Raw genomic sequence first — 27,689 nt, 5'->3', positions numbered from 1 at the left:
CAAGGATCGGATTTAGTGCAAGAACTCAAATGCTTGTGGGCTTCACCCCAACTGGTTTGGGTGGAGCAGAAGGGCCCCCAACTGGTTTGGGAGGAGGAGAGGGGCCCCAGCCCTCCTCTCATGCCCTGTTGGAGCCTGCCTGGGGTTTTGGGGAGGGGAAAGGTGTGGTCCCTCACAGGAGAGAATTTGAAATAGAACAAAGCTTTGTGTATGTGGGTTTGCATGTGCTCCTGAAAGAGCTTCTTGCCCTCATAGGGATTTTTCTATCTGGAGATCTTGGAGCAGTTTCTTTCCAGGGTGAGTCAGTTGTTTGCAGAGTAGGAAGCCCGAGGAAAGCAGGTTGGCAGCTCCAGCTCCAGGCTGTGGCTCCCAGAAATGCTTCTTGCAGAGCCAAAAAGCGGGGACAGAGCCAAGCCCTGGGGGCAGGTGGCCTGGCTGGGACACCTGACAGTGCTCAGGTGTGGACCCGGACACAGCAGAGCCTTGTGCAGCCCCAGGAAATCCCCAGAGCAAACAGATTGTGCTGCTGGAAGTGCCTGCCCAGCCTGCCCTGAGGTGCTGCTCAGGGTTCTGAGCTCCAGCATCCCCCTGTGAGCGTGTTCTGCATCACAGACCTGCTGGGACCTGCTCTCCTCTCACCCTCCCCAGCCTCAGTTTCCCCACGGAATTTGGGTGGTGTCAATACCGATCATCACTTTATCCTACAAACTCCCCAGTGCACATCTGGAAATTACCCAGCTGTCAGCATTCCCCTTCCCCAGCAGCTTTCTGGTGTTGGAGCAGAGGTGACCACGCTGTGTGGTGACAGTCCCCTCTGGCCAGGACACCTCCAGGGCCTGTGCAGAAAATCATTTTATCATTTATTTGGGTGTAGCAGGATGGGGAAAGGAGAGAGAGCCCCTGATTCAGGAGGAGAAGTGGGGGGACCCAGCTCTTGCTGTCCCCAGGTGCAGGGTGCCAGGTGTTGGGCAGGGCAGAAGCAGGAGTTGGCATGGGCAGTGCTGGCAGAGCTGGGGCCTCCACCTGCACTGGAATATGGGCATGGACACACCTGGACAGGCTGGGCAGGAGGGTAAGGACAGATCTGAGTGGTTTTGCCCTTGGCACAGAGGTTTGCATCCTCTGAGACCTCGTGCATGCAGCTGCAAACTTCATTTTCACACAGGAGCTGGGCACAGTGAGGGCTCCCACAGCCCCTGTCCAGCAGGAGAAAGGCTCCTGGAGGACCACAGGGAGGGGTTGGTGGTGGCCCAGCAGGGCAGAGCCATCCCTGCAGAATGCTGGGGCTGGACTGGCCACCAGATCAGGCTAAATGCAGGAAGATCCTCCTTGTGCCTTCTTAACCCCAGCTTGAACCTTCCCTGTCTCCTGCCTCAGCCTGATTAGCACTAAGAGGCTGCTGGTGGCACGAGCAGCTCTGGGCAGTGCCAGAACCAGGAGAAGCACCCACCTGCAGGAGGGAGGGCAGGAATGTGCTTTACCCCTGTGCTTTATCCCAGTCCAGGCTGTCCAGGCAGTCCCTGCTCCTCAGTTGAGCATCAGTGAGGTGTGAAAAGGCACCTGGGTGGCTCAGGGCATCCTGCAGGTGGTGGTGACAGAGCTGGCAGGGGGTGTGACAGCAGGCTGGGGTGGCTGGCAGGCAGCAGATTCTCTCCACCTGCTTGTCAGGTGTAAAAGGACAGGATTCAGGACTTGGGCTGGGTGTGACCTCAGCTCCCCCTGTCACACCGAGTGCCAGCATGTACACAGAACTTTAAATGTAATTATGTTCGTGTGTTAAATTTTTGTGATGCCTGATTTCAAATATCAAGAATCTGCTGATATTTCTGTTCAGTTAAATCCTGTTCTCTATGTGATGATGCAAGTTACTTGTGGATTATTAGTTGAAACTAAAATGTACATTAGAAGAAGTTGACACAGGAAGAACTTATTTAATTTCAAAGAAAGGGGAAAAACACCTCTGAACCAAAAGCATTGTTTTTAGGAAGCTTCAGCAGACAAGAAAAGATGTTGATTGGAAAAAAAAATGGCTACAAACTGGAGAGCTAAGAAAAAGGAGTAAAAATCAAAATGCACTGCTTTGCCTTCATTTCTCAAAGGAATTCCAGCCCTTTCTGAGCTGGGCAGAGCCAGGCTGAAGTAATTCAGGGATTCCCTGGAAAGCCAAGGGGAGTTTTTGGGAACTTTGGGAAGTTGGGGAGCACGGCTGTGGCTGGGCTTGGTGGCACAGCCACCAGGCAGTGTGGCACAAGGGCAGTGACCCTGCCTGCCTCTGAGTGCCACCACATCACGCTGTGGGCACCTGGAGGGACAGTTTTGAGCAGGGATTTGCTCTTGGAGCTGCCAGTGCCAGGGTGAGCAGTGCCCACGGAGCTGAGCTGGGGTGAGGTGTGCCAGGCTGTGCCATGGGAGGATGTTTGCCATGTCCTCTGGACACAAAGGGCATCGTGGAGTCCTGTCAGCCTCTGAGCTGGGCACCAAAGCTCCACGGGGGCTGGAGCAGGGACAGGGCTGCTCCTCCTCACCGGTGTCCCTGTGCCCACATCAGTCATGTGGGATGCTGGAAGAGGAAGGTCTGAAAATAATCACCCCCTCATGTTTTCCTTACAAAAGAGGGAGTTAAAATCGTGGGGAATTCTTGTGACCAGCGGAGCTGGCTAACAGTCAGCTCCTCAGTGAGTCAGGACTTGTCCCCTGTCGTGGCACAGCCTTGTCCCCTGTGCTGCCAGCCTGGCTCCTGGGGCTCCCAGCTTGTCTGGAGCCATGATGGGAAGCAATCCCAGGAATTTCAGTGTCTCCATGCTCTGCTGGCCTCGACCACACTCCCCACTGCTCCCAGTCCCACTGGGCATCCTCTCAGGGTTGCAGGGCTTGTGCCACCTCTTGCTGTGTCCTTGTCCCACACAGGCTGTGCTGTGCAGGAGGTGCTGGGGGAGCCCTGCCTGCTCCTGCTCCTTCTCTCCCTGTCCCCATGGCCAGGGGCTCACATGGCAGGGCTGAGAGCTCGGAGCTGCTGGGACATTTCAGTCCCCACTGGGCTGTGTGCCCGGCTCAGCACGTGCCCGTTGCTCCTGCCTTGGCTTTGGGGGAGATAACAAAGAATTTCTCAGAAAAACCCACAGAACTCTGTGCCCTGCCTGGCTAATGCCATTGAGAGGTGACAGGGAGCTGGTGACAGGCAGCAGGCACTGGCACACGTGTATTTGGAGGTGCTGGATGGTGTTTGCCAGGCTGGTGCTGCTGTTTGTGCCCAGGGGTGGGTGCCAGGATGAAGCTGTCACAGTTCCGTGGGTGCCCAGGTGTGCTGGCACTGCCTGGGCAGCCCTGGCAGACCACAGGGACACAGCACAGCCAGACGGGGCTGTTTCCATTAGATGGTGTTGAGAGAGGAGGTGGCTCCTTGGGATCAGCCTGTTCCTGCTGTGTCTGCTCCTTGCACGGGGCACAGCCACCCCTGCCCTTGCCCTGTGCCTGGCAGCACTGGGGGGATGTTTTAGGGTCTCTGGGGGCTGCAGGAGCTCCCTGGTGGGTGCTGCTGGTCCTGGAGCTCAGGCAGAACCAAAGTGGACTCTGTAATTTGGAGCCTGAATAAATGAGCTGAGCGAAGTGTGAACATGCAGCTCTGTAACCTGTGATACACTTTGCTGCTGCCCTTCTTCCTAAACCCGACACACCTTTGTTTGAAGTATTCCAGCAGAATGTTGTTTATCCAAGGCATTATTACCAGTATCTCAGGCTCCTTTTTTCTAACCTGTGACTCAAGGACAGCTTAGTGCAATTTCTTCCATCTTTCCTTCCATATCAAAGTTATCCTGGCAAGTTCATGTTTATTGTTTGCGGTTAATGTTTAATATTTCCCATTACTGACATCTCATGGTTGATCTTAATTACACCCTTCTAATGTAAGACAAAAGTCAGAGAGTGAGATTGTGTTCAGGCTGGGGCTGGGGCTCAGAGCCTGGCACTGGGCACCCCTTTTCCCACTCAGCATCCCCTTTTCCCACTCAGCATCCCCTTGTCCCACTCAGCATCCCCTTGTCCCACTCAGCACATCTCAGGCTGTGTTGGGGGGGTTTCTGCTCTACGTGTGCCACAGAATCACAGAATCATTTAGGTTGGAAAAGACTTTTAAGGTCATCAGGTCTAACCTTTGAGTCGAACCTCTGAGCCCAGGCTGTGTTGGCACAGCAAGCCCAGCGTGGGGCCCAGCAGCTCCCACGTGCTGCACCCAGAGGGACCAGCAGGACTTGCTTTGGAGTAGCTCAGGAGGAAGAAAGAGCTGCTGTTTGCTTAGTCCAGGCTCTAAATGAGGTTTTGCCTCTTGCTGCCTGGGCTGAATCGTTAAAACGGATTAGTAGAAAGTTAAAAAAAAAAATTAATAATTAAAAATTAACAGGGGGCAGAGGGCAAAATGCCTGGCAGGACAGCGAGGTGTCTCATGTTCTGTGCAGCCTGGGAAGTTCCCGTGTGCCTTTCCCCCGAGCTGGGGAGGGGATGAGGGACCTGCCTGTGCTCACTGTGTGTGCAGGCAGGGTCCCCTCACCTCCAGGGACCCCTCGCCCTTCACTGTGGGGCTCTCAGGCTATAAATATCGGGGGTGTCAAGGGGTGACAGGGCCAAGGCACAACCTGACACCACCTCTCCCTCATTCACGGTGACATTTTGTCAAATGCCACTGGGGAGGGGGATTGCTTATCTGCTGGCACACACTGCTGTGACCTTCACAGCTCTGGCCAGGTGCCTCTTTGCTGTATTTACACTTATTTATAGCTCTCTCCTCCATTCCCACCTCTGCCCTCCTCCTTGGTGCTGGAGCCAGGCTGCCCACCCCACACATCCCACATCCCTCTGGGCTGGGCTGGAGCTGCTGCATCCCTGGGATGAATCAGGGGCTGGCAGCACCTGGCCTGGTGCTGATGGCCTGACCCCCATGGGGACCATGTCCCCTGGCTGGGAGCTGTGGGGACAGCAGGGTGCACCCCTGGCTTTGGTCCCAATGTGGGTCATGCCCCCAAAGCCTCCTCACTGTGGTTCTGGGGCAGCTCAGGAGGGTGCTGGGGGTCTGCAGGCACCCAGCCCTGCCTGCCTAAAAGGGGTGAGTGGCTGTGCCCAGTGCCACACCAGCCAGTGCCACTCTGGCCAGCTCAGTGTCACACCAGCCAGTATCAAAACAACCAGCCCAGTGCTGCACCAGCCAGCCCAGTGCCACACTGGCCAGTTCAGTGTCACACCAGCCAGATCAGTGTCACACCAGCCAGCCCAGTGCTGTACCAGCCAACCCAGTGTGGAACCAGCCAGTTCAGTGTCACACCAGCCAGTTCAGTGTCACACCAGCCAGTTCAGTGTCACACCAGCCAGCTCAATGCCACACCAGCCAGTTCAGTGCAGTACCAGCCAGAGTGCCACAGCAGCCAGCCCAGTGCCACATCAGCCCAGTGCCACAGCAGTGTCCATCTCCCGTCTCCCTGCAGGGCTGTAATCCCCGTTTGGAGCAGTCTGTGATTACGGATTTCCCTGATAAGCCCAGAGGACTCTCTGCAAAACCCCTGCCCAAGGATTTTCTTTCTTTTTTCGAGTCAGGCCCGAATGAGGGTGAGGAGGGAGAATCTCCATTTGAGACTCAGGGAGGGCTAGTGGGAGCAGCGCTTGGCATTTCTCACTTTCTGCTGCTTTGGGTCTCAGCCTGAGCAGCCGTGGCTAATCCGGGGCTGTGTTGCAGCACGTGTGGATGTATATTTATCCCCTAATGCTTTGGCTGGGCTCTTGGCTGTGCAGGGAGGAGCTGAGTCACCATTTGCTGCCTAGCGAGGAGTGGGCTGCCTGTTCCTGGCTGCCCCCTCCGAGGCGCTGCCTCTTTCCTTCCTTTTTTTTTTTTTTTTTTTTCCATGCAGCACGGTGGCACCTGAGTGCCAGGGCTGTCACACAGGCAGTGCAGAGCTGCCCTGGCAGGTGCTGCCCGTGGCCAGCAGCACTTCAGAGGTTGCCACCGTGCAGGCTGACTAAGCACTGCCTGTGCCATCACCCCCTGTGCCCACAGCCCGTGTCAAAACACTTGGCCATGACTTCAAGGGCTTGGACCCAGGGGTTCTGCAGATAAGGGTAATTTCTAGCAGTGCTGTTGTTGGAGTGAGACAGGAGAGCACCTGCAGGTCTCTCTGTCACGGTCACTGAGCTGTCCCCAGCTCCCTGGGCCAGTTCAGCAGAGCAGACAATGAGCTGAGCCCTTGCTTGCCCTGCTTCAGGTTGCTATTCCCTGGCAGCAGGGCTGTTCCTGCTCTCCCTGGGCTGGTGAAAACAGCCTGACCCCAGCCAGCCTCTCCAGCCCTGCTGACTGCAGGGGTTTCGTTTGGGGAGCCCAAGTTGACCCTGCAAAAGAGGAAAACATTTCCTGTCTCGTTAATCCAGTGTTTGAATTAGAGTTGGGCTTGGGGAGGAGTCTCGTGTCTCTTCAGAGATAAAACCTCACATGCCAGAGTTCACACTGCTCCAAACCCAGAGAACCGAAAGGGACATGTCCCACCTGCTGTCCCCTGGGTGTCAGGAGCCAGCACTGGGCTGGGACATCCTCGGATGTGGCTCCAGCCCAGGACAAGTGCCAGAGCTTCTGGGGACACCAGAGACAGTGGCCTGCATTGAACACCCTGACAATGGGGCAGGGAGATGGATCCTAACCCCTGTGCCAGCTCCTCGTGCTGCCTCACCTTGCCACTGCCCTGGGAAGGACAGACTGGGGACATTGCAGAGGGACAAGGAGTGGGAGCACCAGAGCACCCAGGAGCTCTTCCAGAGCCCGGAGACAAAGGGATGCTGAGCAAGGAGACAGCAGGAGCTCTCCTCCCTGGGGCAGGGATTCATCAGACACTGCCAGCAGCTCTCTGCTCTCAGCCTTGCTGCAGCACACCCAGGCCAGGTGTCCAGGCTGGAGGATGCCTCCGAATTTCTGAGCATGTCTCCATGGGTGTTTGCTGGCTGCACACCAAGAACCCATGGCTGATCTTCCTACAAAGTCCCGAGTAAAATTAGAACAAAAGTTCACTCCTCTCCCAAGGCAGCAGGAAGTGCAAAGGGTGGGAAAAGGGAGAGTGAGAGCAGATGAGGTCCTGTGCCCACAGGCAGTGTCCCCATGGCTGCTGCCACCCCTGAGCCAGGCAGGGGCTGGGCCCTTCCCCACCCCATGGCCAGCCCAGAGGGGCTCTCTGCTCTCAGTGCTGCTCAGGGTGATGGGCTCTGAGCTGGCAGTGGTGATTTCCCTCCTGAGCCCCACGTCTGTGGTGGCTGGGATGGGTAAATGACCCTGCCTGGCAGGTTGGGGTGCTGGGGTGTCATATGGGTGACCCCACTAAGCAAAGGCTGTCCCCACATTTTCCAAGGAGGAGGCTCCACACACAGAGCTGAGTTTTGGGCATTCCCAACCTATGGTAGGCAGGAATCTGGGAGCATCCCCAGCTTGGCAGTGACAGGCCAGTCCTGCCCTGGAGTGCCCAGAGAGGGCAGCTCAGCAACACTGGATTGCAGGAGTTTATTTTTACCCAGCCCTGTTGCCAATGGGGACATGTCACATCTGTGGAGTTGATCAAAAGACATCCCGAGCACTGGTGTCAGCTGCTCCTTGTGATCTCAGCACCAGGATCTTTTCCCTTGTGGCATATCAAAAGGAGCAGGAGAATTTGGCTGCTCTGCTATTTTTAATTGCACACACACACACACGCACACACAGACACACGTATATCTATGTATGTATGGCTTGGCTAAAAATAAAAGCCTTTGCCTGTGTTCCCATGGGAAGATCTGGGGAGAAGGGGGAGACAAAGTTGTCACAAGACTTTTTCTGGAGCAGGGACAGGAAGGCAGGGACAAGCACAGCAGGTAAGGGACACATCTGAAAGGCCAAAGGACATCTGATGGCAGAGCTGTCCTGGCTGCCCCTGAGCAGAGGGGACAGAACAGGGGGAGAGGCAGCATCTGTGTCCCCCAGAGCTGGCAGTGGGGACTCCTGACCTGCTGCACGTGCTCTGACACCTGGCAACAAAGGTTTTTGCAGGGCAGGTTAGAAAATCCCCATCCCTGGGGGCCAGTGAGGAGCAGCAGCTCAGGGGTGCCTGGTACACTTTGTGGCATCACACTTGTGACATCTACCTGATACACATCCCTGCAGCAAAAAGGTGAAGGGAGGGTGCTGGGAGAGCATTCCCCAGAGTGGGGGCAGCTCCCAGAGCTTTTTTTGGGGCAGCAGCTCCCTGCACCCCCCAGCCCCACTGCAGCCCCTGGGCACGGCTGGGACATGGCACTGGCCATTCAACCACTCTGCCCTGCCCTCGCTGTGCCCTCCGAGGTGCTCTCCCTGTTTTCCACCTCCCCTGGGATCGGGCAGGGTGGGAAGCAGGTGAGAAATGCAGAATGGGAGTGAGCGTGTGCACAGGGGTGTCCTTTGGAGTGTCCCAAACCCGGTGGGGAGCGTGGCAGGCAGGCTCCTCAGCCTGGGGGAGCACAGTCAGTAATCCCAGATTATCCCAATTTGAAAAACAAAAAACGAGGAGAGAGAAAAGCTTTTCTTTTCCATTCCTGCAGCTGGGTTTGAAATCCCTTTGAGTGAGGGAGGAGACCCTTCCAGGGTGCTTCAGGAGGAGGGGCCCCCACGCTCCCCTGCAGCCTCTCTCACATGCTCACATGTTTGCCTGCTCCAAAATCCATTTGCTCTGTAAATAAACTTGCTTCCCTCACTGCCAGAAAACTCCCCTTGGGCAGCCAATGCAGGGAGGAGTTGCACCAGACCTTTCCTCTCCGTGTTTTAACCTGGACACCGAGGCAAAGCCAGGTCCAAATGGGTGCTGGTGCCAGCCCTGGTTCCCTTGGGTGCTGGGTGCAGCCCTGGGGTTTCGTGGCTGGAAGCCAGGCCAAAGTGGGGCAGGTGCCAGCTCCTTTCTGTGGTTAAATGGAGATTTTTAGCTCAGTTCCTGCAGCTCACATCATGCCATGTGCTCTCAGACATCCATTCATTTCCATGCTGTTCTTCTCACCCTGCAGGGAGCAGGGTCTGGGGTGCCTTTGGGATGTGCAGCTTCCCCACAGGGATGTCCTGAATGGTTCAGGACGCTGTGGTGGGGACAGGGTGAGCTCCAGGTGTGAGGCTGGCCCTGTGTGCTCACCTGTATGACCTGGATGTCACTTTTAGGGCACCAAGGGCAGGAATTGCCCTAAGAACAATTAGTGGCTGTGCTGTGCCCTGGCCATCTGCTGGCTGGGACAAACCAGGCTCTCCTTGTGCAGGTCCTGCTGTTCCAACCTCTGCCACAGCTGGGACACCAGAGGGCTTTGGTGGCAGCTCTGGGGCTGCTCACAGTGACCAGTGCCAGGCTGTGCAGACCCACTGGGTGAAAAGGTGCCCACCACACCCTGCCAAGAGAGTCTGGGGGCACTGGGGGTGGGATCACTGGGGGTGGGATCACTGGGTGTCCCCATGTCGGGGGATGCTGCTGTCTTTGCTGCCTGCCCCTCTGGGCTCAGCCTGTTTCTCTCCTCTCCTGTGTGCAGTATGAGGTGTCTGGCGAGGAGCACCTCTACTCTGACTTCCCTGAGATCGATCTGTCCCAGCTGGATGCCGGAGATCTGGACTCTGCTGGCTGCTTCAGCGAGCTGCAGTGGGGTGGGGAGCACTCAGAGACCGACTCCAGCCAGTACAGCACCGACGACTCCGAGCTCTTCCAGGTACCCCCAACCCCCCCAGGATGGAGGCAGGGGGAGAAGGAGGGTGGGTGGGAGGAGGGAACACACACACACACACAACTATTAATATCTCCTCCCCAGCTGATTAATGCTCCATTAATTTGTGCACCGGCTCTAAATGGGGCCAGCGGAGTAGGGCTGATGAAGAGGAGGAGGAGGAGGAGGATGAGCCAGCTCTCCTGTGCTGGATTATTCACAGGGAATTGCAGCTGGGGTGCAGCATGTCCTGTTCCATTCCCGGAGTGCCAGGGTGGCAGTGTGGGGGTCTCAGAAAAAAGGGAAAATTCCCTTCCCAGGAGCACAAAGCAGCCCCTTGCTCTTGTTTGCCCAGCTCTGGTGTCCCCTCTGTGTGGGGCTGGGGTCCCTTTGGCACAGGGGCCGGTTCCTCTCCTTGGCTCTGGGCTGGGCTGGATCCATGGCTGTGCCAGCTTGGTGCAAAGCTGGGACAGGGGATGCTCTGTGTCCCTGTGCTCCTGGCTCTGTTTCATCTCCTGGAGCTGTGAGCACAGGGCAGGGCTGTGGGCTCAGCACAGGTTGGAAGCAGGGAGATGCAGAGGGGGCTGGGCACAGGGCAGCCCCCTCACCCTGCCCAAAGCTCATGCCCTGGATGTGCCTGTCCTTGGGGCTGGGGTCTCTGTGCCCTCCTGAGCAGCACCCAAGCCTTTACCCCCTTGCAAAAGGAAGTTGTGAGCCACGGGTACCAGCTAATCACCAACCCCGGGTTACATTTTGGGAGGAGGAGGATTTCTATTTAAACAAAGAGATTTAAAAAAAAAAAAAAGCCTCAATATTTTCCAACCTGCCCATAATAACAACCCTCTGGCTTTTATGCTGGGCTGATGCTGTGCTTGAAAATGGTCCAGACCAGCTGAGGGACCTTCATCACGAGATGCATATTTTCCGTGAACTTCCTGGGGAAAAGATAAACAGAAAAGAAATGCAAAAGCCAGGCCAATGAGGAGCAGTGGAATATGATGAAATGTATCCCACTGAACTTGTGTGCACAGCAATCTCGTGCCAATAACAGGAGGAAAAGAAAGTGAGCCAAAAATGGAGCATCCTGCTGCCTTTCCCTGGAGCCTGCTCTAGTAACTGTGAGCAAGGTTAGGGCATGGAACAAAAGATGTTTAATTTTCAAACAAGAGGACAGAAACACAAGAGGCTGTGTGCAGGCAGCAGTCCTGCCTGTGAGCCTGACTTTACCCCCGTGCTAATTTTATCACTGATGGTAGCCTGCTTCTCGTTGGACATGGTTTACATTCACATTATGATGGAGGAGGATCAAAAAGAAGGAACTCCTGGCTCACTCCAGCCATTCCTCAGCTCCTGCATCCTCTTCTGGGTTTCAGCACTGTATTGCCAGACTGGAAGGGAATTCATGGGGCTGTGTGGGACTGGGAGGGCCCTGGGAAGGCTGGAGGTTCATCAGCAAAGCCAAAGCCCAGATGAAAAGATGGACCCAAGTGAAGCTGGAAAAATGGGCAGGGAGGAGGCAGGAGCAGCCCAGGGCCCAGAGGGAGATGGGCCTTGCACTGCAGCTCCCCTGACCCAGTTTTTGGGTGAACAGCCTGATCTGGGGATGCTGATGGAAGATTTGGGAGTGGCTGGGGCCGTGCTCTGGACAGGGTCTCTCACAGAGCTCTGGGTGCACCAGCTTGAAGTGTGAGAGCTGAGAGCCCCTGAGGAGATGGGGGTGCCTGTGTTTGGGGACCTTCAGTGAACACAAAACTCAGAGTGGTTGTTGTCACGAGCTGTGGCATCTGGCCAGTGGTGCAGCCCGGGCAGAGCTTCCCCTGTGCCCTCCTGGGAGGCTGTGCCCTCTTTTCCACTGGGCTGAGCTCACAGCTCTTGCACTTGCAGCCCAGAGCCAGGAGGATTTGGGCCAGGAGCTTTTTCCTCACAGGCTGCTGTTTGCCTCACAGCGTTGGGAGAGAAGATGCTCTGATTCATTCTTTTCCTGCTGGGGTGCAGGTGGACAGACTGATGCTCCTTTTCTGGGTCTCTCCTCATCCCATCCTAGTGCTGTGCTGGGGAAAAGCTCTCACAGTGGGAGGCGTGGGAGCTGGTGTGGCTCTGCTGGTCCCTGTCCCCTCTCCAGCATCCTGGGGACCCTCTGCCCAGCCTAACAGCCCCTTTCTTCTCTGCCTGCTCCTTTCAGATAATAGACAGCGAGAACGAAGCGCTGCTGGCAGCCCTCACCGAGACTTTGGATGATATACAGGGAGATGACATGGGCCTGGCTGCCTTCCCAACTATGGAAGAGGGGGACACGCTCAACCCTGCCACCACCTCACCTGCCCCCTCCCCCAAACCCACCGCCCCGGTCACGGGGGGGCCGCCCCCGGCCCCCGAGTGTGATGAGCTGTCTCTAGTAAGAACCCACTTCCTACTGTTTAAGGTGGATTTGGATGAGCCCCAGATAAGCCGGCTGCATGGGTATGATAGGAAGCCAAGGTCTGAATTTTTTCATTCTAGGCTTAAAACTCTCTTTAACCGTCAATACCAAAGCATATACTTGTATTGTATACGTATACATGTTCTGCATCATTGCTGTCACCTCCATCACCATCCTCACGGGAACGAGCTGTGTGTATACAAATCTATCTACGGATGGGGTGGGGGTGGGTGCCAGGGGGCCGGGGGCTGCTTTGGCACACCCACACCTGCTTTAAATCCCGTGTGCAGCTGTGGGGCTGCCCGGGGCTCTCCCTGCCTCATCCCAGCCCCGTGCCCATGGGCAGTGGTGGCTGTTCCCCCTGGCTCTGAGCTCCCTGCTGTCACAAGAGGGGTTTGCCTGAGTGTCAGCCCCTGCCCTCGGCTTTCGGTGGGAGGGTTTGACCCTCCCTGTGCCTTCCACCAAAGCCCCTCAGGGGCTGTGTGGCCTCCAGTCCCTCCAGATTTGGTGGCTGGAGCATCCCTCTTGATTCCCTGCAATCTTGAGGCTCCAGCCCTGCTCCCTTTCCTGGCCAGGATGAACTGGGAGCGTTTCCTGGGAGGTTCCCAGGGACAGGACACCCAACCTGCTCTGTCCTGCTGCTCACAGTCACCCCTTAGAGCCCCCAGCCCGGTCCCGGGGGTGTCCCCAAAATCGCAGCAAAGGGGAGGAGTGACATCCAGTGGTGACAGCGTGCATCTCCACCGCCCACGCCCCGCCAGGGGTATATATCACACATGACCTGTATGTGTATATATAGGATGTATACGTTGCAGGGGCGGGGGAGGGGGGGGAAAGGGTGCTGGACGCTTCCACCAACAGGAGCCTCACTCCTAAAGCTGAGGGTGGCATTTCCTGGCAAACCCTGACCCGGGCACCCCTTTTCTATCAGTCCCTGACCCTGCAGGGCTCTGTGCCCCCCGGGCAGCACAGGAGCCCCAGATCTGTGTCCTGCAGTCCCCGGTGCCTACGCAGTCGTCTTGCTGTTGAGCTGTTGTTAGCGCCACACGGGCACAATCTCAAATGTTATTGCTGGGTGTGGGGTCTGGGGTTTGTTTGTTTGTTGTTTTTTTTTTCCTCCCCTTCCCCTGATCAAAATTGGGGTTGAGTAGAAGGGAAATGTTGTGGTGAGCCTGCTGTCAGAAGTGGTGGCACTGTGGGTTTCCCAGTGCCCAAGGGCTTGACACAGGGCTGGGGGAGATCCTCCACAGATCCCCCAGGGATTTGCATCTGCAAAACGCCTTGAAAGCTCCTTAATGAGTCCAGGCCCTCTCTGGATGTTTTGGCTAAATGAGCCTCGCCTGGGGACTCCAGTGAGCTGTCCAAAGCCATCACTCACACCAGTGTAAAGCCTCTGTCACCTCAGGCAGAACTGATGGAGTGAGAATTTGGGATGCTGTAGAGAGCCTGGTGCAGGAATGGCTAGAAGAGAGAGGCCACAGTCAGATCAACTTGGTAAGGCTAACAAAGTAGGCCTCAGCCTCAAGGACACAGTGTCCTTGAAAAGGGGAAGGCACTAGGATTGAGAAAGACAGGCTGCAGAAAGGGAACTAAAAGAGCTCTGCTAGCCACAAGATTACAGAAGTGTAGCCACAAGATTACAAAAGCGCTTAGCCAAGCAGCACAGTAACGCAAATGGCAAGTCGACCAATGAAGAGCTAAGATTTTGCACTATGCATGAGCTAATTAAGCACTGTATTTAATCACCACTCCATGTATCAATAAACGAGACTTTGCTGACGACCACCTGGTGTCCGCGTCTCCCTTCTCCGACAGGATGCCACAGCAGCTCCTGTGTGTGTGACACCAGTGGGGTTGTCCTTGGGAAGTAAATTCCCTCCTGTCCTCACTGCCCCAACCTGCCTGGGGATCCCTGGGCTGTGAGGACAGCCTGACACCTGCCCCACAGCCACGAGGAGCTGGGAAATACAAACCCTAACCCTCCTTGCCTGATTTTTTATTTTTTTTTTGGCCTCATTTTTGGGTGGGATGCTCACATGTGAGCCGAGGGGCTGTGGCTCCCCCTGGGTGTTTTCTCCTGCCCTTGCTGTGATGCCGACTCCTTTTCTTGCCCCTTTCTCTTTGCAGCTGAAGAAGCTGCTCCTGTCTCCATCACCTCCGAGCTGTGAGGTTCAGAGGGACGGGAGCACCCGGCGCCCAGGGACCCCAAAATCCCGACCTGCACGGCCCTGCACAAAGGTACTTCCTTCTACTGGTGGGTCTAGTGCACCTACTAGAATTATTTACTCATTTCTGTGGGATAGAATTAGGGGGAAGGTAAGGTAGATTCAGATGGGTTATTAACAGAATTTAAAAAAAATAAGAAGAAAATCAAAATAAACTTTTAGAACACTTCTCTTCCCCCTACATCTCTTTTTTCTTTTTTACTGATAATGTAAACAGACAAAACTTGGGCTTTTCAGTCAGTTTACTACCTCTACAAGTCTTTTTTCAGTTCTCTTAGGTGAGGAGTCTTCCTTGCCATGCTATGGAGACTTCTCTATAAAAAATAGTTCTTCTGTGGCTTCAGTCTCACAGCAAATCATGCTTTTAGCAACTTCTCTTAGGAAATCACTTCTGTGGCTGGCTCCTTCCCTCCTCACCAAAAATCAATTAATGCAAAACCAGGACATTCCTGGAGCCCTTGCAGTGCCCAGCTCCTGTCCAGCACCTCCTGGGCAGCTTTTGGAGCTGTTCCAAAGGTGGTGTTGGGGAGTGTGGGCAGCCTCGGGGCTGGCCAGGGGGTTGGGAGCAGGCAGGGACTGTCACCAGCAGTGCTCCCATCCCTGTCTGCAGTCTGGGCTCTGCAAAAATTTAGACTTTGTGCTAAGAAGCACCTTGATCTCACTTGAACCAGGGGGTTGAGCACCCATTTGTGGAAGCCCCATGGGCTCCCTGGTCACCCCTTTGCCCCCTCTCCCTGCTGACTCCCAAGGCCCACCCCAACACTTGAGCTGATCTGAAACCCAGCAGAAGGTGCCACTTCGGAGATTTTCCTGCTTTGCTGATGGTAATTGTGCATTAGGCCTGGCAAATTAGATGGTGTGGGAAGAGCAGCAGATCCCTGCTGGGGAGAGGGAGCATCACTGCCTGCAGGAGGGGCGTGAGACTGACCCCAGGGAGGTCGGGGTGCTGGTGAGCCAGAACGGGGTGGGGGGGGTGTGAGGGTGTGGGGTGGCTCTGTCAGCCTCCCCCAAGGCCGTGGGGCTCAGAGCTGACTTTCTCCTCTCTCCTCTGGGAAGGTGGAGGGTCCCCGGGACAGGAGGGCGAGCGTCCCGCAGGCGCAGAGCCGCAGCTGCACGGAGCTGCACCGGCACCTCACCTCCAGCACCTCCTGCTCCCAGACCAAACCCCCCCAGGCACCCGAGGAGTGCCCTGGCAGCGGCCACCACCCATCCCTGGGCGACTGCACCCACCACGAGGACGACAGTGACTCCAGCGAGGACTCGCTGAGCTCTGGTGACTCGGTGGCCGCGCTGTCCCCGTTGGAGGATGGCCCTGGCAGCCAATTCTCCTGCGAGGGGGAGCTGCACTCGGTGCTGGAGCTGATCCGCTACATGCACACCTACTGCCTGCCCCCTCGCAAGCTGCCCACCCGTGACCCCACCGACACCAAGCCCCAGCCCTGCAGCAGCCCCTTCAAGAGAGCCAAACCAGACTGTGCCCCCGTGCCAGGCAGTGCCCAGAGCCGGCCGGGCTGTGCCTGGCAGGCACCCGGCAGCTGCAAGAAGCCCGAAGCATCCTTCTCCATTCTGAAGGAGCTGCTGGCACGGGACCTGCTGTGTGATGTGAGCAAGCCATACCGCCTGGGCAAGCCTGTGTACGCAGCCCTGGCACGGCCACCCGGCTCCTGCTCCCCCGTGCCACCCGATGGGGAGGATGCCAGTGGGACTTGCACATCCAGAGTGAAAACAGCAGCAGGAGAGAAGGGAGAACTCCAGCAGAGCCCCGAGGTAGAGGTGCCACGGGAGCTGGGTGGCCCTGAGGACGATGCTGGCAAGCAGGAGGGCACGCTGGGCACAGGGAAGGTGGCCCACAAGCAGGACAGCGTTGCCCACGCCGTGCGCCGCTCCAAGAGACTCAACCCCGAGCTCGGGCACTGGCTCTCCTTCCTTGAGCCTCCCTCCGAGGCCCAGTGCCCGGTGCTGGAGGGCTTCTCTGCTGAAGAGCCAGCTGCTGAAGTGGAGGTGGGGGGCACAGCCCCATCAGCTGAGCCCCAGCCCCTCTGCCTGGGCTCCCTGGGGGATGGCGAGGTGGGCACTGAGAGCAGGCGCTGTGCCCTCCTGGAGCAAACAGGTGAGGGGCTTGGGGACTGTCCCTGTGCTCACCCTCCTGTCCCTGTCCTCACCCTCCTGTCCCTGTCCTCACCCTCCTGCCCCTCTGCTCACCCTCCTGTCCCTGTCCTCACCCTCCTGCCCCTCTGCTCACCCTCCTGCCCGTGCCACCCCTGTCCTGCTCTCACTCTGTGGATGTGATGCTGGCACTCAGCAGGCACCCTGTGCTGCCTGGCTGTGGGGTCCCATGCATGGGGAGCTGGGGGTCTGTTCTCTTTTGGGGTGCTTTTTCAATCCGTGGGCATCTTCTGCCTCCGTTTTCCCATGGAGGAGTTGGTGTGGCCATAACCCAGCAGGGATCAGGTTGCCCCATCCCTCCAGGTTCTTCCCCATGGGTTCACCCTGGGTTTGGGCTCTGGGGTTCAGCTGCACTGGTGCCCCAAAAGCCCAGCAAGCTGCAAGTGCAGGAATGGCTCAGCCCTGGCAGCGTGAGCTGTCCCTGTCAGGTGGGCAAAGCCCTCAGTGGGCACTGCAGGGATTCAGCTCCACTGATAACCTGCTTCTCTCCTGCCTTTCAGAAACACCCAGGTGTCTCACGCTGTCCTTGGCACAAACGTAAGTGCAGAGGGGGCTGAGTGAACCAATGTGGGGCTGGAAAATGCCTGGGGTCGTGTGGCTGGGCAGGGGCTCTGCAGCCAGCACAGGGAGCTGTGTTAGCAGAGCACAGGGAGCTGCACTGCTGGGCACGGCGCTGTGGGGAGTCACAGGGAGCTGGGAGAGTGCCATGCCCATGGCAGGGAATTCTGTGTGTGTGCCCTGGAGCTGCTCACCCCACTGCCCTTTGTGGGGTCAGTCTGGCAGGCACCAGCCAAAATGGGAGGGTTCACTTGTGGGCAGGGTTTTCTCAGGTTGCTTTTGGTTTTTTCGGGGCTGTGGCTCACCTGAACACTTTCTCCTGATTTTCTGCTCTTCTCCAGTGACCCAACCTTTGGGAAGAGAAACTTTGAGCCAATGCTGACTGTGGAGCTGTGTGGCACAGCAGGTAGGACAGGCTTTAAATTTTTTAGTTTTGCAAAATGTACTCTAAGAGGGGCCTCATTTACCCTAAATTCAGCCTGGAGGGTTCAGATCCAGCCTACCCAGCCAAGGGAGCACCTTCATCCCCTTCACACTGCAGACACAGGACTGTGCACTGCCACATCTGAGCACCATGAGCAGCTCTGGGGAATGATTTTGGGGTGGGAGGAGGTGTTCAGGGGGGCCCTGCATGAGCCAGGAGGGAATGGAGAGTCCTCTGGTCCCTACTGGGATCAAGGCATCCTTCTGGTTGCCCCAGGTGCCACCGGGGAGGTGCAGCCATGGGGTGGGGTGGGACAGGGCAGGACGGAGGGGGCAGAGCTGACCCCTACCCTTTGTTTGGGGGGGGGGTTCAGGTCTCACACCACCCACCACTCCACCATACAAACCCGCCGAGGAGGACCTGTACAAGCCAGACATCCCCCAGGAGCCAGGGAAGGAGGATGGCATTGCCCCCAGCCCTGGGGGCACCGGGGATGTGGCAGCCTCGAGGAAAGCCCCCAGGAAGCACCCGGAGAGGACGGAGCTGTTCGCCCACCTGAGCCGGGCGGGCGGGCGAGCTGTCCCCGAGCAGCAGGGCTTGCTCAAGAGGCCCTTCTCCCGCTCCTTTGGGGACCACGACTACTGCCAGGTGCTGAAACCCGAGCCTGCCCTGCAGAGGAAGGTGCTCAAGTCCTGGGAACCCCCGAGCCAGGTGGAGACAGAGCACAAGAGGAGGGTCCCGGCCGCTCACTACCAGGGACTGGAGCTCGGCAAGGACACGGGCACTGAGATGCTGTGGAAGGATGGAGTCAAGCAGCTGAGAGACCAGGAGATCAGAGCCAGCTTAACAAAGCACTTTGGCTTTCTGGACAGCGCCCTCGATGACGAGGACATGGTGTTCTGCAAGACCCCCGAGTACGACACGGTGTTTGAGGACAGCTGCAGCGAGAGCGGCTCCCCCGGCGAGGAGGAGGAGGAGGAGGAGGAGGAAGAGGAGGAAGAAGAGGAGGAGGAAGAGGAGGAGCATGGCAACACCAAGCTGTGCCTGAGGAGGAACCCCCTTTCCAGGAGCAGTTTGCATTTCTGCTCCAGGAGCAGGTCCAGCTCGGGCTCCTCGTGCTGCCGCTCGCGGTCACCTGCCAGCAGACGCACCTTCAGGTACGGGGGGGGGGACATGGGGACACTGGGGCTGCTTTTACCCCCTCAATTCTTGGCTCTTTTGGTTTAGGGTAAATCTGGGAGGAAATTTTCGAATTGGGTTTTTTTAGGAGATAGATGATTTTTTTTTTTTAATTTTTTAAATATTTTTTTTTTTATTTCATGCATAAAGTATTTTTTAGTATAAAAATGCACAATATTAAATAGTAAATTTTTTGTTGTTGTTTTGAAGATAATGATAAATTTAGAAGCGTTTTTTCCATGGGTTGTAGCTCGGTTTATTTAGTTTGTTTTTAGGTTTTTTTGGAGCTGGGAAATGCTGTGGCTCAGGCCAGGCCTGGCGGGTTATAGGTGTGATTTTCTGGTGTTTTTTTGAGTTTTTCGTTTAAACTACAGTTTAGGGAGTTTTTTTGTTTTAGCTAGTTAGAAAAACTAAATAAAAGTAAAGGAGAAGGGTTTTTTTTTTTTCTGTTCACTGCAGACAACACAGTCTGCGTGAAGCATGTGGGAGAGCAAGTATAATCCAACAGAACAAACAATTAAAGATATAAACATCATAAAGTTACCCCCAAAACACTGGCCCAAGTGGTAAAGATGCTAATTAATGAAAGAAAAACTATGAAAACAATTGGCACTGCATCAGCCACGGGCTGAGGAAGCAGGGGCAGAGTGAAGCAGCTTGGGGGGTTCCATGGGTGACAGGGCATGGGCAGGCACCCAAGCCAGGCCAGGGAAGGGACAAATGCTGGCTGGGGACACCCTGGCATCAACGAGAAAAAAACTTTGCTGTGTCCTTTCCAGTGTTTCCAGACCCCAGTCTCTCCTTGGCTCCCAGTGCCCCCGAGTGCCCACCCACTCCTGTGGGTGTCTCAGCTTCTCACTGATGTTGGAAGCTTTCCCAGCAGCTCCCCCAGCCCTGGGCTGACCTCCTGGCCCTCCCTTGCAGGTGTGAGAACGGCGAGCAGTGCCAGGGTGGCAGCGGGCACCGGGGCCAGCTGAAGAAGAGACGGGAAAAGGCCATCGTAAGTGAGCAGGGACCACACGGGGACAAAGCCCCAGCCCTGGGCTCATCTCCTGCTCCAAACAGCAACACTGGAGCCCATTAGGCCTGGCTTAGCATCCCTTGGTGCTAGGCCAGTGTTAAACAAGGACATGGGGATGGGGGGAGAGGAAAACCCGACGTGCAGCGGGAGCTGCCAGCGATTGGCAACACACGGAGTCCTTGGCACGGGGGTGCCCAGAGCATCCCACGCTGGTGCCTCAGTGCATTTGGCACTGGCAATTTCTGGGGTGAGCTGGGGAATCCCTGGAGCTGCTCAGCTGTCACAGATGTGGCATCCCTGTGCACCAGGAACCCGTGGGTACATGCTGGGAGCTGGGAGAGGGGTGAGCACGTGGGAGAGTAAATCGGTGCTCCCTACTGTCGTGCACGCTCACTCACACTCACACACGCTGCTTTGGCACTTTTTCCTGCAATGTAATTGGATTTTGGCCCTTGCAGTTCTTGGGAATATATCCCACATTTGCCAGGAGAAAGAGCTGCAAGAATGCAGGAGAAATTTAAAGAAGAAAGGGGCAGTGGCTGCTCCAGCCTGGTTGTGGCTGTCCTGGGGGTGACACCTGGATGAAGCAGTGACAGCCAGGTCCTGGAGGTGTCAGGCTGTGTCCATGGCACTGTTTCCCAGTGCTGGCTCCTCCACAGCCCATCAGCAGCACGGAGGTGCAGGGTGCAAGCCTGAAAGCTTTTGGTTGTTTTGGCAGGGGGAAGGCCGGGTGGTGTACATCAGAAACCTCTCCAGCAGCATGAGCTCCAGCGAGCTGAAGAAACGCTTCGAGGTGTTTGGTGAAATCGTGGAGTGTCAGGTCCTGTCCAGGACTAACAGGTGAGTGGGCAGTGAGCTGTAACCCAGGGCTCCAGCAGCTCCTCTCCCCAAGCCCCTCAGCACTGCCAGAATTCCACATCAATCCCCTGCATCAGCCAAGCCCTCGTCCTTGGTGCTTTTGGAAGACATCCAAGGCCATCAGTGGGATGGAGGAGTGGAAGAATGATGGGCCAGGGCTGTTGTGCTGCACCAGCAGGGCTGTGGGGCTCATCACGTCTTGCATTCTTTCTCTGGTTGCCCAGGGGGGAGAAGTACGGCTTCATCACGTACCGCTATTCCGAGCACGCCGCCTTATCGCTCAAGAACGGCCCCTCGCTAAGGAAGAGGAACGAGCCCTCCTTCCAGCTCAGCTCTGGTGGCCTGGGCCGCTTCTTCTGGACCAGATACGCTGACCTGGGTGAGGAAGCAGCAGCTGCTTTGTCTCTTTTATCAGCACACAGCTGTCACAGCACACTGCAGCGCTGAACCCTGCTCATGCAGGGATCCCGAACGCCTTCAGAGCCTGCAGGAAATGCCCACTGCCTTTCCTATGGCTCATGGAACTGCTCATGGCTCAGGCAGGTGCATTGAGAAACTGGGGAGAAGCAAAAAAAAACCAAAAAAAAACTGGTGTGAGGCATCAGGGTGTGTTGGCTGCAAAATGCAGCATCACAGCCCGGGGCTGCCGGGTCTCAGCTGAGCACAGCCCATCCTGTGTGTGCTGAGTTTGTGCACGGTGCTGGAGGCTTTCCAGCAGAAAAATCCCTTCCCAGGCATTAGAGAAGGCAGTCAGCAATATTTCATTAGCCCAAGAGGTGATGTGGGTGGTTTGCTGCTCTGCAGGACAGATTCACCACGCTGCACATGCACTCTGGAGCCAAAGTGACAGCTCTGAAATGTGCTGTGGTCGCATTAATCCTTCCAGTGCTTCAGCAAGGTCTCAGTGACTGTGTCACCACAGCAGCCTGAGCTGAGGGCCAGGAGCCAAACCCTGTGCTAGTCCTGCAAGAGAAATGTGTCCCAGGCTTTGCCCAGCCCTCCTTGCTTCAGGTGTTTATTTCTGTACCCTCTGCAGGGGCTGAAGGGTTCTGGATCCCACTTGATGAGTGAAAGACTGAAGTCCAGAAAATAAAGCCCCAGGTCTTGACTCACCTCCAGATGCCCCATCTGATACAAGTACTCCCTGATTTTTATATCACCTTGCAGTATCTGCTCTGCTTAGAGCAGCCATCCCTAGACTTTGGTTGTGAGCACAAACGTCCATTTTTCATTTAAATAAATCCCAGAGCCTCTCATTTTGGGCACAGAGAAATTAGGAAGCAGATAGTAGCCCATGAGGAAGGTGGTGACTGTGCAGTGCTGTGGGGAGGGGGGCCAGAGCTGCCCCTCCTGCCTAAGAGAAGCCCCCCTCAATGCTCCTCACCTGATTTCTGCAGAGCCACCAGTCACCCCCTTCTGGTTCATTCCTAAAATCCTGCTCATCCTGGTACAGGCTAAGGGGAGCTCCCAGGCAGAGGTGAAATGCAACCACACCATTAAAAAATAAACAAAAGTATTTAAAAATATACAAAATATAAAAAAATACACACCCAAAATACACACCCAAAATGTTGAGCTGCTGTGAAATGAGACAGCCTTAGTTCTGCTATGTGCTGAATTCCCTGGGTTTTCCAGGGGCACTCTTGTGTTCAGCTCCTGGCACAGGGCTGGCTCTCAGCACAGCTCCGGTGGGATGGCCCTGTGTCAACCCCTCCAAATTCAGCTGCAGCCAGCAGATTTTTTCACCTCTGGCAGTGAATGTCAGCGCTGTGTGTCCTGCCCAGCTGGGCCTGGCTGCAGCCCCTCTGCCCCAGCTCTTTGCAGTGTCCCCAGTCCTGTCACCATCACTGCTGTGTCCAGCCTGGCTGTGTGGTAGCAGGGCAGCGAGCAGTGCCCTGCTGTGCCTCAGTTTCCCTCCCCATGAGGCAGAGAGGACGCCGATCCCCCCTCCCTGACCCAGCTGCCTTTTATCCCTGCCTTTCTCAGATTGCAGCACCGACGAGTCCTGCCCAGCTCCGGTGAAAAGCAAGTACGAGACCATGGATTTCGACAGCTTGCTGCAGGAGGCCCAGCTCAGCCTGCATCGGTAACAGCCTTAACCTTGGAGGAATACCTCAATACCTCAGTCAAGGCACTTCCAATATGTTTACGTTTTCAAAGAAATTATTCAGTCTATGGCAAGTGAGAGAGAGCGAGAGCACGCCCGCGAGAGAGAGACTGCTGTCCCCTGATCGATGTTTACATTGAACAAAGCTGCTTCTGTCTGTGAGTCCCCATGGTGTTGATGTCTCACTGCCACACGTTAGTCCCACCCCCCCCTCTGCTTCTGACTGGTTGTTTTAGGGTGAGCCTAGGAGCCCCCCAGCCCCTCTTCCCCCTCCCAGCCCTCCCCATGCTCCCGCCGTGGAGTTGCAGCTGTGTTCACCATAACATTTTTTTGTCCGTAGTGTGTGATGATGAAATTGTTCATTGTGAATAGAATCAGGATTATAAACTAATTTTTAATAGAAGAAGAAGAAAAAAAAAAAAGTATATACTTAAAAAAAAAAAAAGAGAAATGTATTTATGGCTCAGATGTACTGTAATTCAGATTTATTGTACCGCTTCCTTGATTTTTAACTATGCACTGTAATGAGGCACTTGCCACTCAGCAAATGGGGGGGGGGTCAGAGCAGTCACAGAGCTGACATTCCCCTGCTGGCAAACCGGGGTGCTCGGTGCTTGCCCCGGGGTCACCCACTTTGCTGTCAAAGCCATTCTTTGTGCTGGCGTGGCCTGAGCCCCGCCTGTGAGCTGAGCTGGGTCCGGGTGGGCGATGGAGCCCGGGCCAGGCGGCTTTGGGGGCTGCACAGGGAGGGACAGGGATGCTCTGCCTGCAGCCAGCCAGGCCTGATCTGATGCCCTGCTGGCACAGCCTGGGGATGGATGTGTGGAGGAGCTGGCTCCTCTCCAGCTCCTGCCATGGCTGGGACACCGGCCAGGCCCTGTGCTTTGATCCACGCTCGCTTCCACACCCTGCAAAGCAAGCGGGGTGAGAGGACCTGTCCGTGCTCCTCGCTGGGCAGCCGGCCCAAAATCCAGCCCAAAATCATCCAGCCCTAAATCCAGCCCCAAATCCGGAGAGGGGGGCACAGCACCCACACCGAGCACCGCCCCAGCGCCCTGCCCCGTAGCTGATAAGCCATACACGTCCCAGCACCCACCCACACCCCGGGGCACAGCTCTGCCTCTGGCCAAGGGCCCTCGGGGCTAGGTTTCGGTTCTTTGTGGGCTCGCCCTCCACGTGTGGCTGTGGTGGGATGGGGACACAGCCCCCCAGCAGCCAGAGCAAAGCCCACCACCAGCCAGCCAGAGGCACTGTTCTCCCAAGGGAGTGGGAATCTTGCTGCTCCTCAAGCCATTGCCACCTTCTCCTTTTCTGTTCGAGCCCCAGAGACCACTAGGGATTCAGCCATCCTCTGTAGATAGAATATTATAGCCTTAACTCTGCCAATAGATAGATTAGAGTCTCCTGGGGTCTCCCCTCCCCATGACTTGGGGGTTTTATCCCCCCCCCTGGTTCCCTGGGTATGTCCCATCCTGCAGGGAGAGTGACCAAAGCCTGGGAAATGGCACGAGATGTGACACCACGAGCCAGAGCCCCGCCGGGGTGGCCCTGGGCTCTGGCAGGAGCAGGAATGCCGACACCAGCACAGTTCCCTGGCTCTTCCCCGTGCTTCTGACAACACCCAGCCCAGCAGCACCGGGGCCCCGAGGCCACCACGAGGTCCCCGAGCTGTCACCAGTGATGATCACTGCCAGGGAACAGTCCTTGTGCCATTTCAGCCTCTCAGCAGTGAAATCTGGTGTGTCTCTCCCACACCCCAAAAAATTCCCCCAATTCTCATCCCACGAGCAGCTCTGGCCGAGACTGAGCATCTGCTATTGGCAATTGCCTCATTGTAGCTTTGCCTTTTTCTGTCCTAGTATTTCCTCACGATGATGATGTTTACATGTGATTGCTATAGAGCTTATGTAGAATGTATATAGCGACACATTTAGGGTGGGTAGTACTGTCCTGTGCTGTGCTGATGTTTTTCAGAAAACGATCAATCCAAAAGAAAACAACGACAACAACAACAAAAAAAGCCAACAAAAAAAAAAAAAAAGGAAAAAAGGAAAAAAAAAAAAAAAAAGTCAAGCAAATAAGTGGAATTCTTCCATCTCCCACTCAGCTGGGGGCACCCATGGCAGGGCCCTGCTGGGGATGCATCAAGGGTGGTGGAGGGGAAGGGTGAGTGCAGAGCTGGGGGGGCTCCAGCCCACTCCAGGGGATCACTCAGCCACTTCCCAAGCACTGGTTTGGGCATACCCAGATCCGGAATTTCCCAGCGTTTCCTTGTGGCTGGGTGCCCTGGGTCAGCCCCAGCCCAGCTGCTGGGTCCTGAGGCCGGTGCTGGGGAAGGGGAGGGCTGGTCCTGCACAGAGCTCAGCAGCCCTGCAGCCCTGGGCTAGGAAGGGATGCAATAAGTGGTCTTCGTGGTGCCTGAAGCCTATAAGTGGGGTTGGGTTTTCTTTTTTTGCTTTGGGTTTTTATTTTTTTTTTTTTTTCCATTCACTTGGGATGGTTTTCCCTCCTCCCCAAAAAGATCTTTCTTTTCCAGGATTTATGCACTATGTTTAGAGCCCCTTGGGCTGTGTGCTGCCTGCCCTGGGGCTTCCCCCACCTTTTAGCACTGGGTGAAAAAGAAATTTCCATTTGATTTTTTTTTTTTTTTAATTTTTGTGGGGTTTTTTTGTTTTTGTTTTTTTTTTTACTCTAAAGGTGTCTTTAGCTCACAGTGCTCGAGTCTGCAGGAAGGTGGGTCGGGCACAGGGGCAGGTGAGAGCTCCCTCCTGAGCTGCCTAAGGTTTGGATGCTGCCAGGGAAATGGGGCAGGAGCAAAGCAATGCCCAGGGAAGCCAGAGGTGCCCAGAGCTTTGCAGAAGCTGCCAAGGACTGGAGATCCCCCCTTTTACATCCCACCCAGCCTGTGGCATCCCCTTAAAAAGGGACCCCTCACACCTCAGCCCCCTGCAAGGGGCTGTGGGATGGGCAGGAGAAACTGGGAGCAAAAGGGTTTATTCTGGTAGGCAATAAGTCAGGAGGAGATTTATTTTTTTAAAACTGTGTTAAGTGTAGAACGTCCCCCAGCCGTTTCCTGCAGGTGCTGTGGGGAAATGCTGAATGTGAAGAGTTTCTGATAAAATGCCCCTTTGCTTGTTTTGCACAGGTTTGCCCCAGAAAAACTCTGTTCAGGGGAGGGCAGCAGGTTTCTGGCTGGAATCCAGCGTGTCCCTGAGGCTCCGCAGGGAGGAGCAAACATTTCTGAGTGTGTGGGCTGAATGCAGAGGACAATCCCAGGCTTTAAGGGTTGGATGCTGCCCCAAAGCAAAAGTTTCAATTCCTCTTGCACATCTTTCAGGAAGCAGCAGCTCAGTCACCATGTTACAGCCCCGAGTCTCATCTCAGCTCGGGGCCATGCAAATGAGTTTTGTAATTGCAGATCAACACGGTTTTCTCCTTTTTTTGGGGGGGGAGTTTTTTTGTTTGTTTTTTTTTTTTCTTTCTGGAGATCTGCTGGATCCTGAGTCTAACCGGTGTTGGAGCTGAACCCATTCTGTTCTAAGTCCATCCCTGACAATCTCAAGCAATATAGAGCCAAATGCAGCCTTGGGGGTTCATTTTGGGGTTTCATTCCTCTTCCCTCGCCCTCCCCAGGGCCAGGGGCAGCAGCAGGAGTTGGGGAGGGAGTGTGTGAGTGCATGTGAGAAAGAGAGAGAACAGTTCCATTGATGCATTTCTTGAGAAAGGTGTAAGAATTTCACCTAAAAAGGGGCACATCTGCTTTGTTATTTATAAAAAAAAAAAGCTAAATTCTGTCTTTTTCTTCTTTTTTTTTTTTTTTTTTTTAATTAAAAGGACACTGCTCATAATTATTAGGGGTCAATTCTGCCTCCCTTGCTCATGCTGAGTAAGTAGGACTTAACTCTGTAATTTTCTACTTGCAGAGTAAGTAAAAGCAGCAGAATTGATCCCTCTGTGATTAAGAATCAAGTTTTTAGTATTTTTTTTAATTGGTAGAGGTTTTTTTATATTTCACTTAATTTTCCCCCCGGTTCCTTTCTGTTGTGTCCTTATTTATGTAATATACTTTAACCTTAAGAGATGGCATGGATTCTTATGCCTTTCCTTTATTATTATTATTGTTATTATTTTTAAAAAAACAAAAGAGATTTATTTCTAGTGTGATTTAACTGTCTACCTTCTAAAATGAGAGAACGTTTTCTTGTATTTTTACATTGTCAGATTCTATAGTTTCATAGATAATTTAACCAAATCGCTCAATGTATTCTCTATAGCTATCCAGTGGGTATAAAAGTTCTATTTTAAATTGTGTAAATACTTCAGAACTGGCTTCTTTTTCCAGACTCCCCTGCCGTGGAGTTTCTTGTTTACATCAAAAAGACTGTAGAATCTCTACGCTCATGTACTGTAAATAGTGAAGTGATCTGCCTATAAATAAACGATAACATATATACTATAAAGTGGAAAGAACAAAAAAAAAAAAAGGAACAAGTTTGTGCTGCTCTACTTTAGTTTTTAGTGCAAGTCTGCTCGGGGTGAGGTGTTTTGCTCTGCCTGGCTGGCAGTGGGGCTGTGCCAGTGCCAAGGGGGTGGCAGAGCCTCCCAGGGATGCAGCTCCTGCCTGGGAATGTCCCTTTGTGTTGCTGTTTTAAGTGTGGCTTCTCCCAGTTTAACTCGTTCAGGACAAATCTGGGCTCTGCACTCTGGGCTTGGAGTTGTGCCACTGCCACAGGAGCCCTGGCTGAAGAAAGGATGGAGTGGGTGAAGAATGAAGCAGGGCACCCTCCTCAGATTTTCTGGAGTGGAGTAAGAGAGCAGGAAAAAAAACGTGGAAAAGACTCCAGGTGGTGATGCAGCTCGGGATGGCACCTGGAAAGCCCCTGGAAGCAGGAGAGCAGCCCTGGGAGCCAAACTGGGACATGGCTGTGGTGTCCTGGCTCAGGATGGCACCTGGAGAGCCTCTGGAAGCAGGAGAGCAGCCCTGGGAGCCAAACTGGGGCACAGCCATGTCCTGGTGCCCTGGTGTCCTGGTG

The 27,689-nt window shown here is 55.1% G+C and overlaps 1 protein-coding gene across 1 annotated transcript in view; it reads left to right on the top strand.

The window, feature by feature from the left end:
- Window positions 1–27,147, top strand: part of PPARGC1B (PPARG coactivator 1 beta) — a 46,556-nt gene extending 19,409 nt beyond the window's left edge. Inside the window, exons 2-12 of the mRNA XM_088174110.1 lie at window positions 9,532–9,705; window positions 11,882–12,094; window positions 14,246–14,356; window positions 15,400–16,453; window positions 17,010–17,046; window positions 17,409–17,473; window positions 17,865–18,648; window positions 19,595–19,670; window positions 20,410–20,531; window positions 20,774–20,928; window positions 22,536–27,147. Coding sequence (XP_088030236.1) covers window positions 9,532–9,705; window positions 11,882–12,094; window positions 14,246–14,356; window positions 15,400–16,453; window positions 17,010–17,046; window positions 17,409–17,473; window positions 17,865–18,648; window positions 19,595–19,670; window positions 20,410–20,531; window positions 20,774–20,928; window positions 22,536–22,639 — 2,895 coding nt within the window. The 3' untranslated portion in view covers window positions 22,640–27,147. The remainder of the gene's footprint in view (window positions 1–9,531; window positions 9,706–11,881; window positions 12,095–14,245; window positions 14,357–15,399; window positions 16,454–17,009; window positions 17,047–17,408; window positions 17,474–17,864; window positions 18,649–19,594; window positions 19,671–20,409; window positions 20,532–20,773; window positions 20,929–22,535) is intronic.
- Window positions 27,148–27,689: the final 542 nt, after the last annotated feature.

Source organism: Sturnus vulgaris, chromosome 15 (assembly GCF_052056855.1).
Source record: "Sturnus vulgaris isolate bStuVul1 chromosome 15, bStuVul1.hap1, whole genome shotgun sequence".
NCBI lineage: Eukaryota > Metazoa > Chordata > Aves > Passeriformes > Sturnidae > Sturnus > Sturnus vulgaris.
Note: the sequence above shows the minus strand (reverse complement) of the source record. Positions and strands in the feature narration are given on the sequence as shown.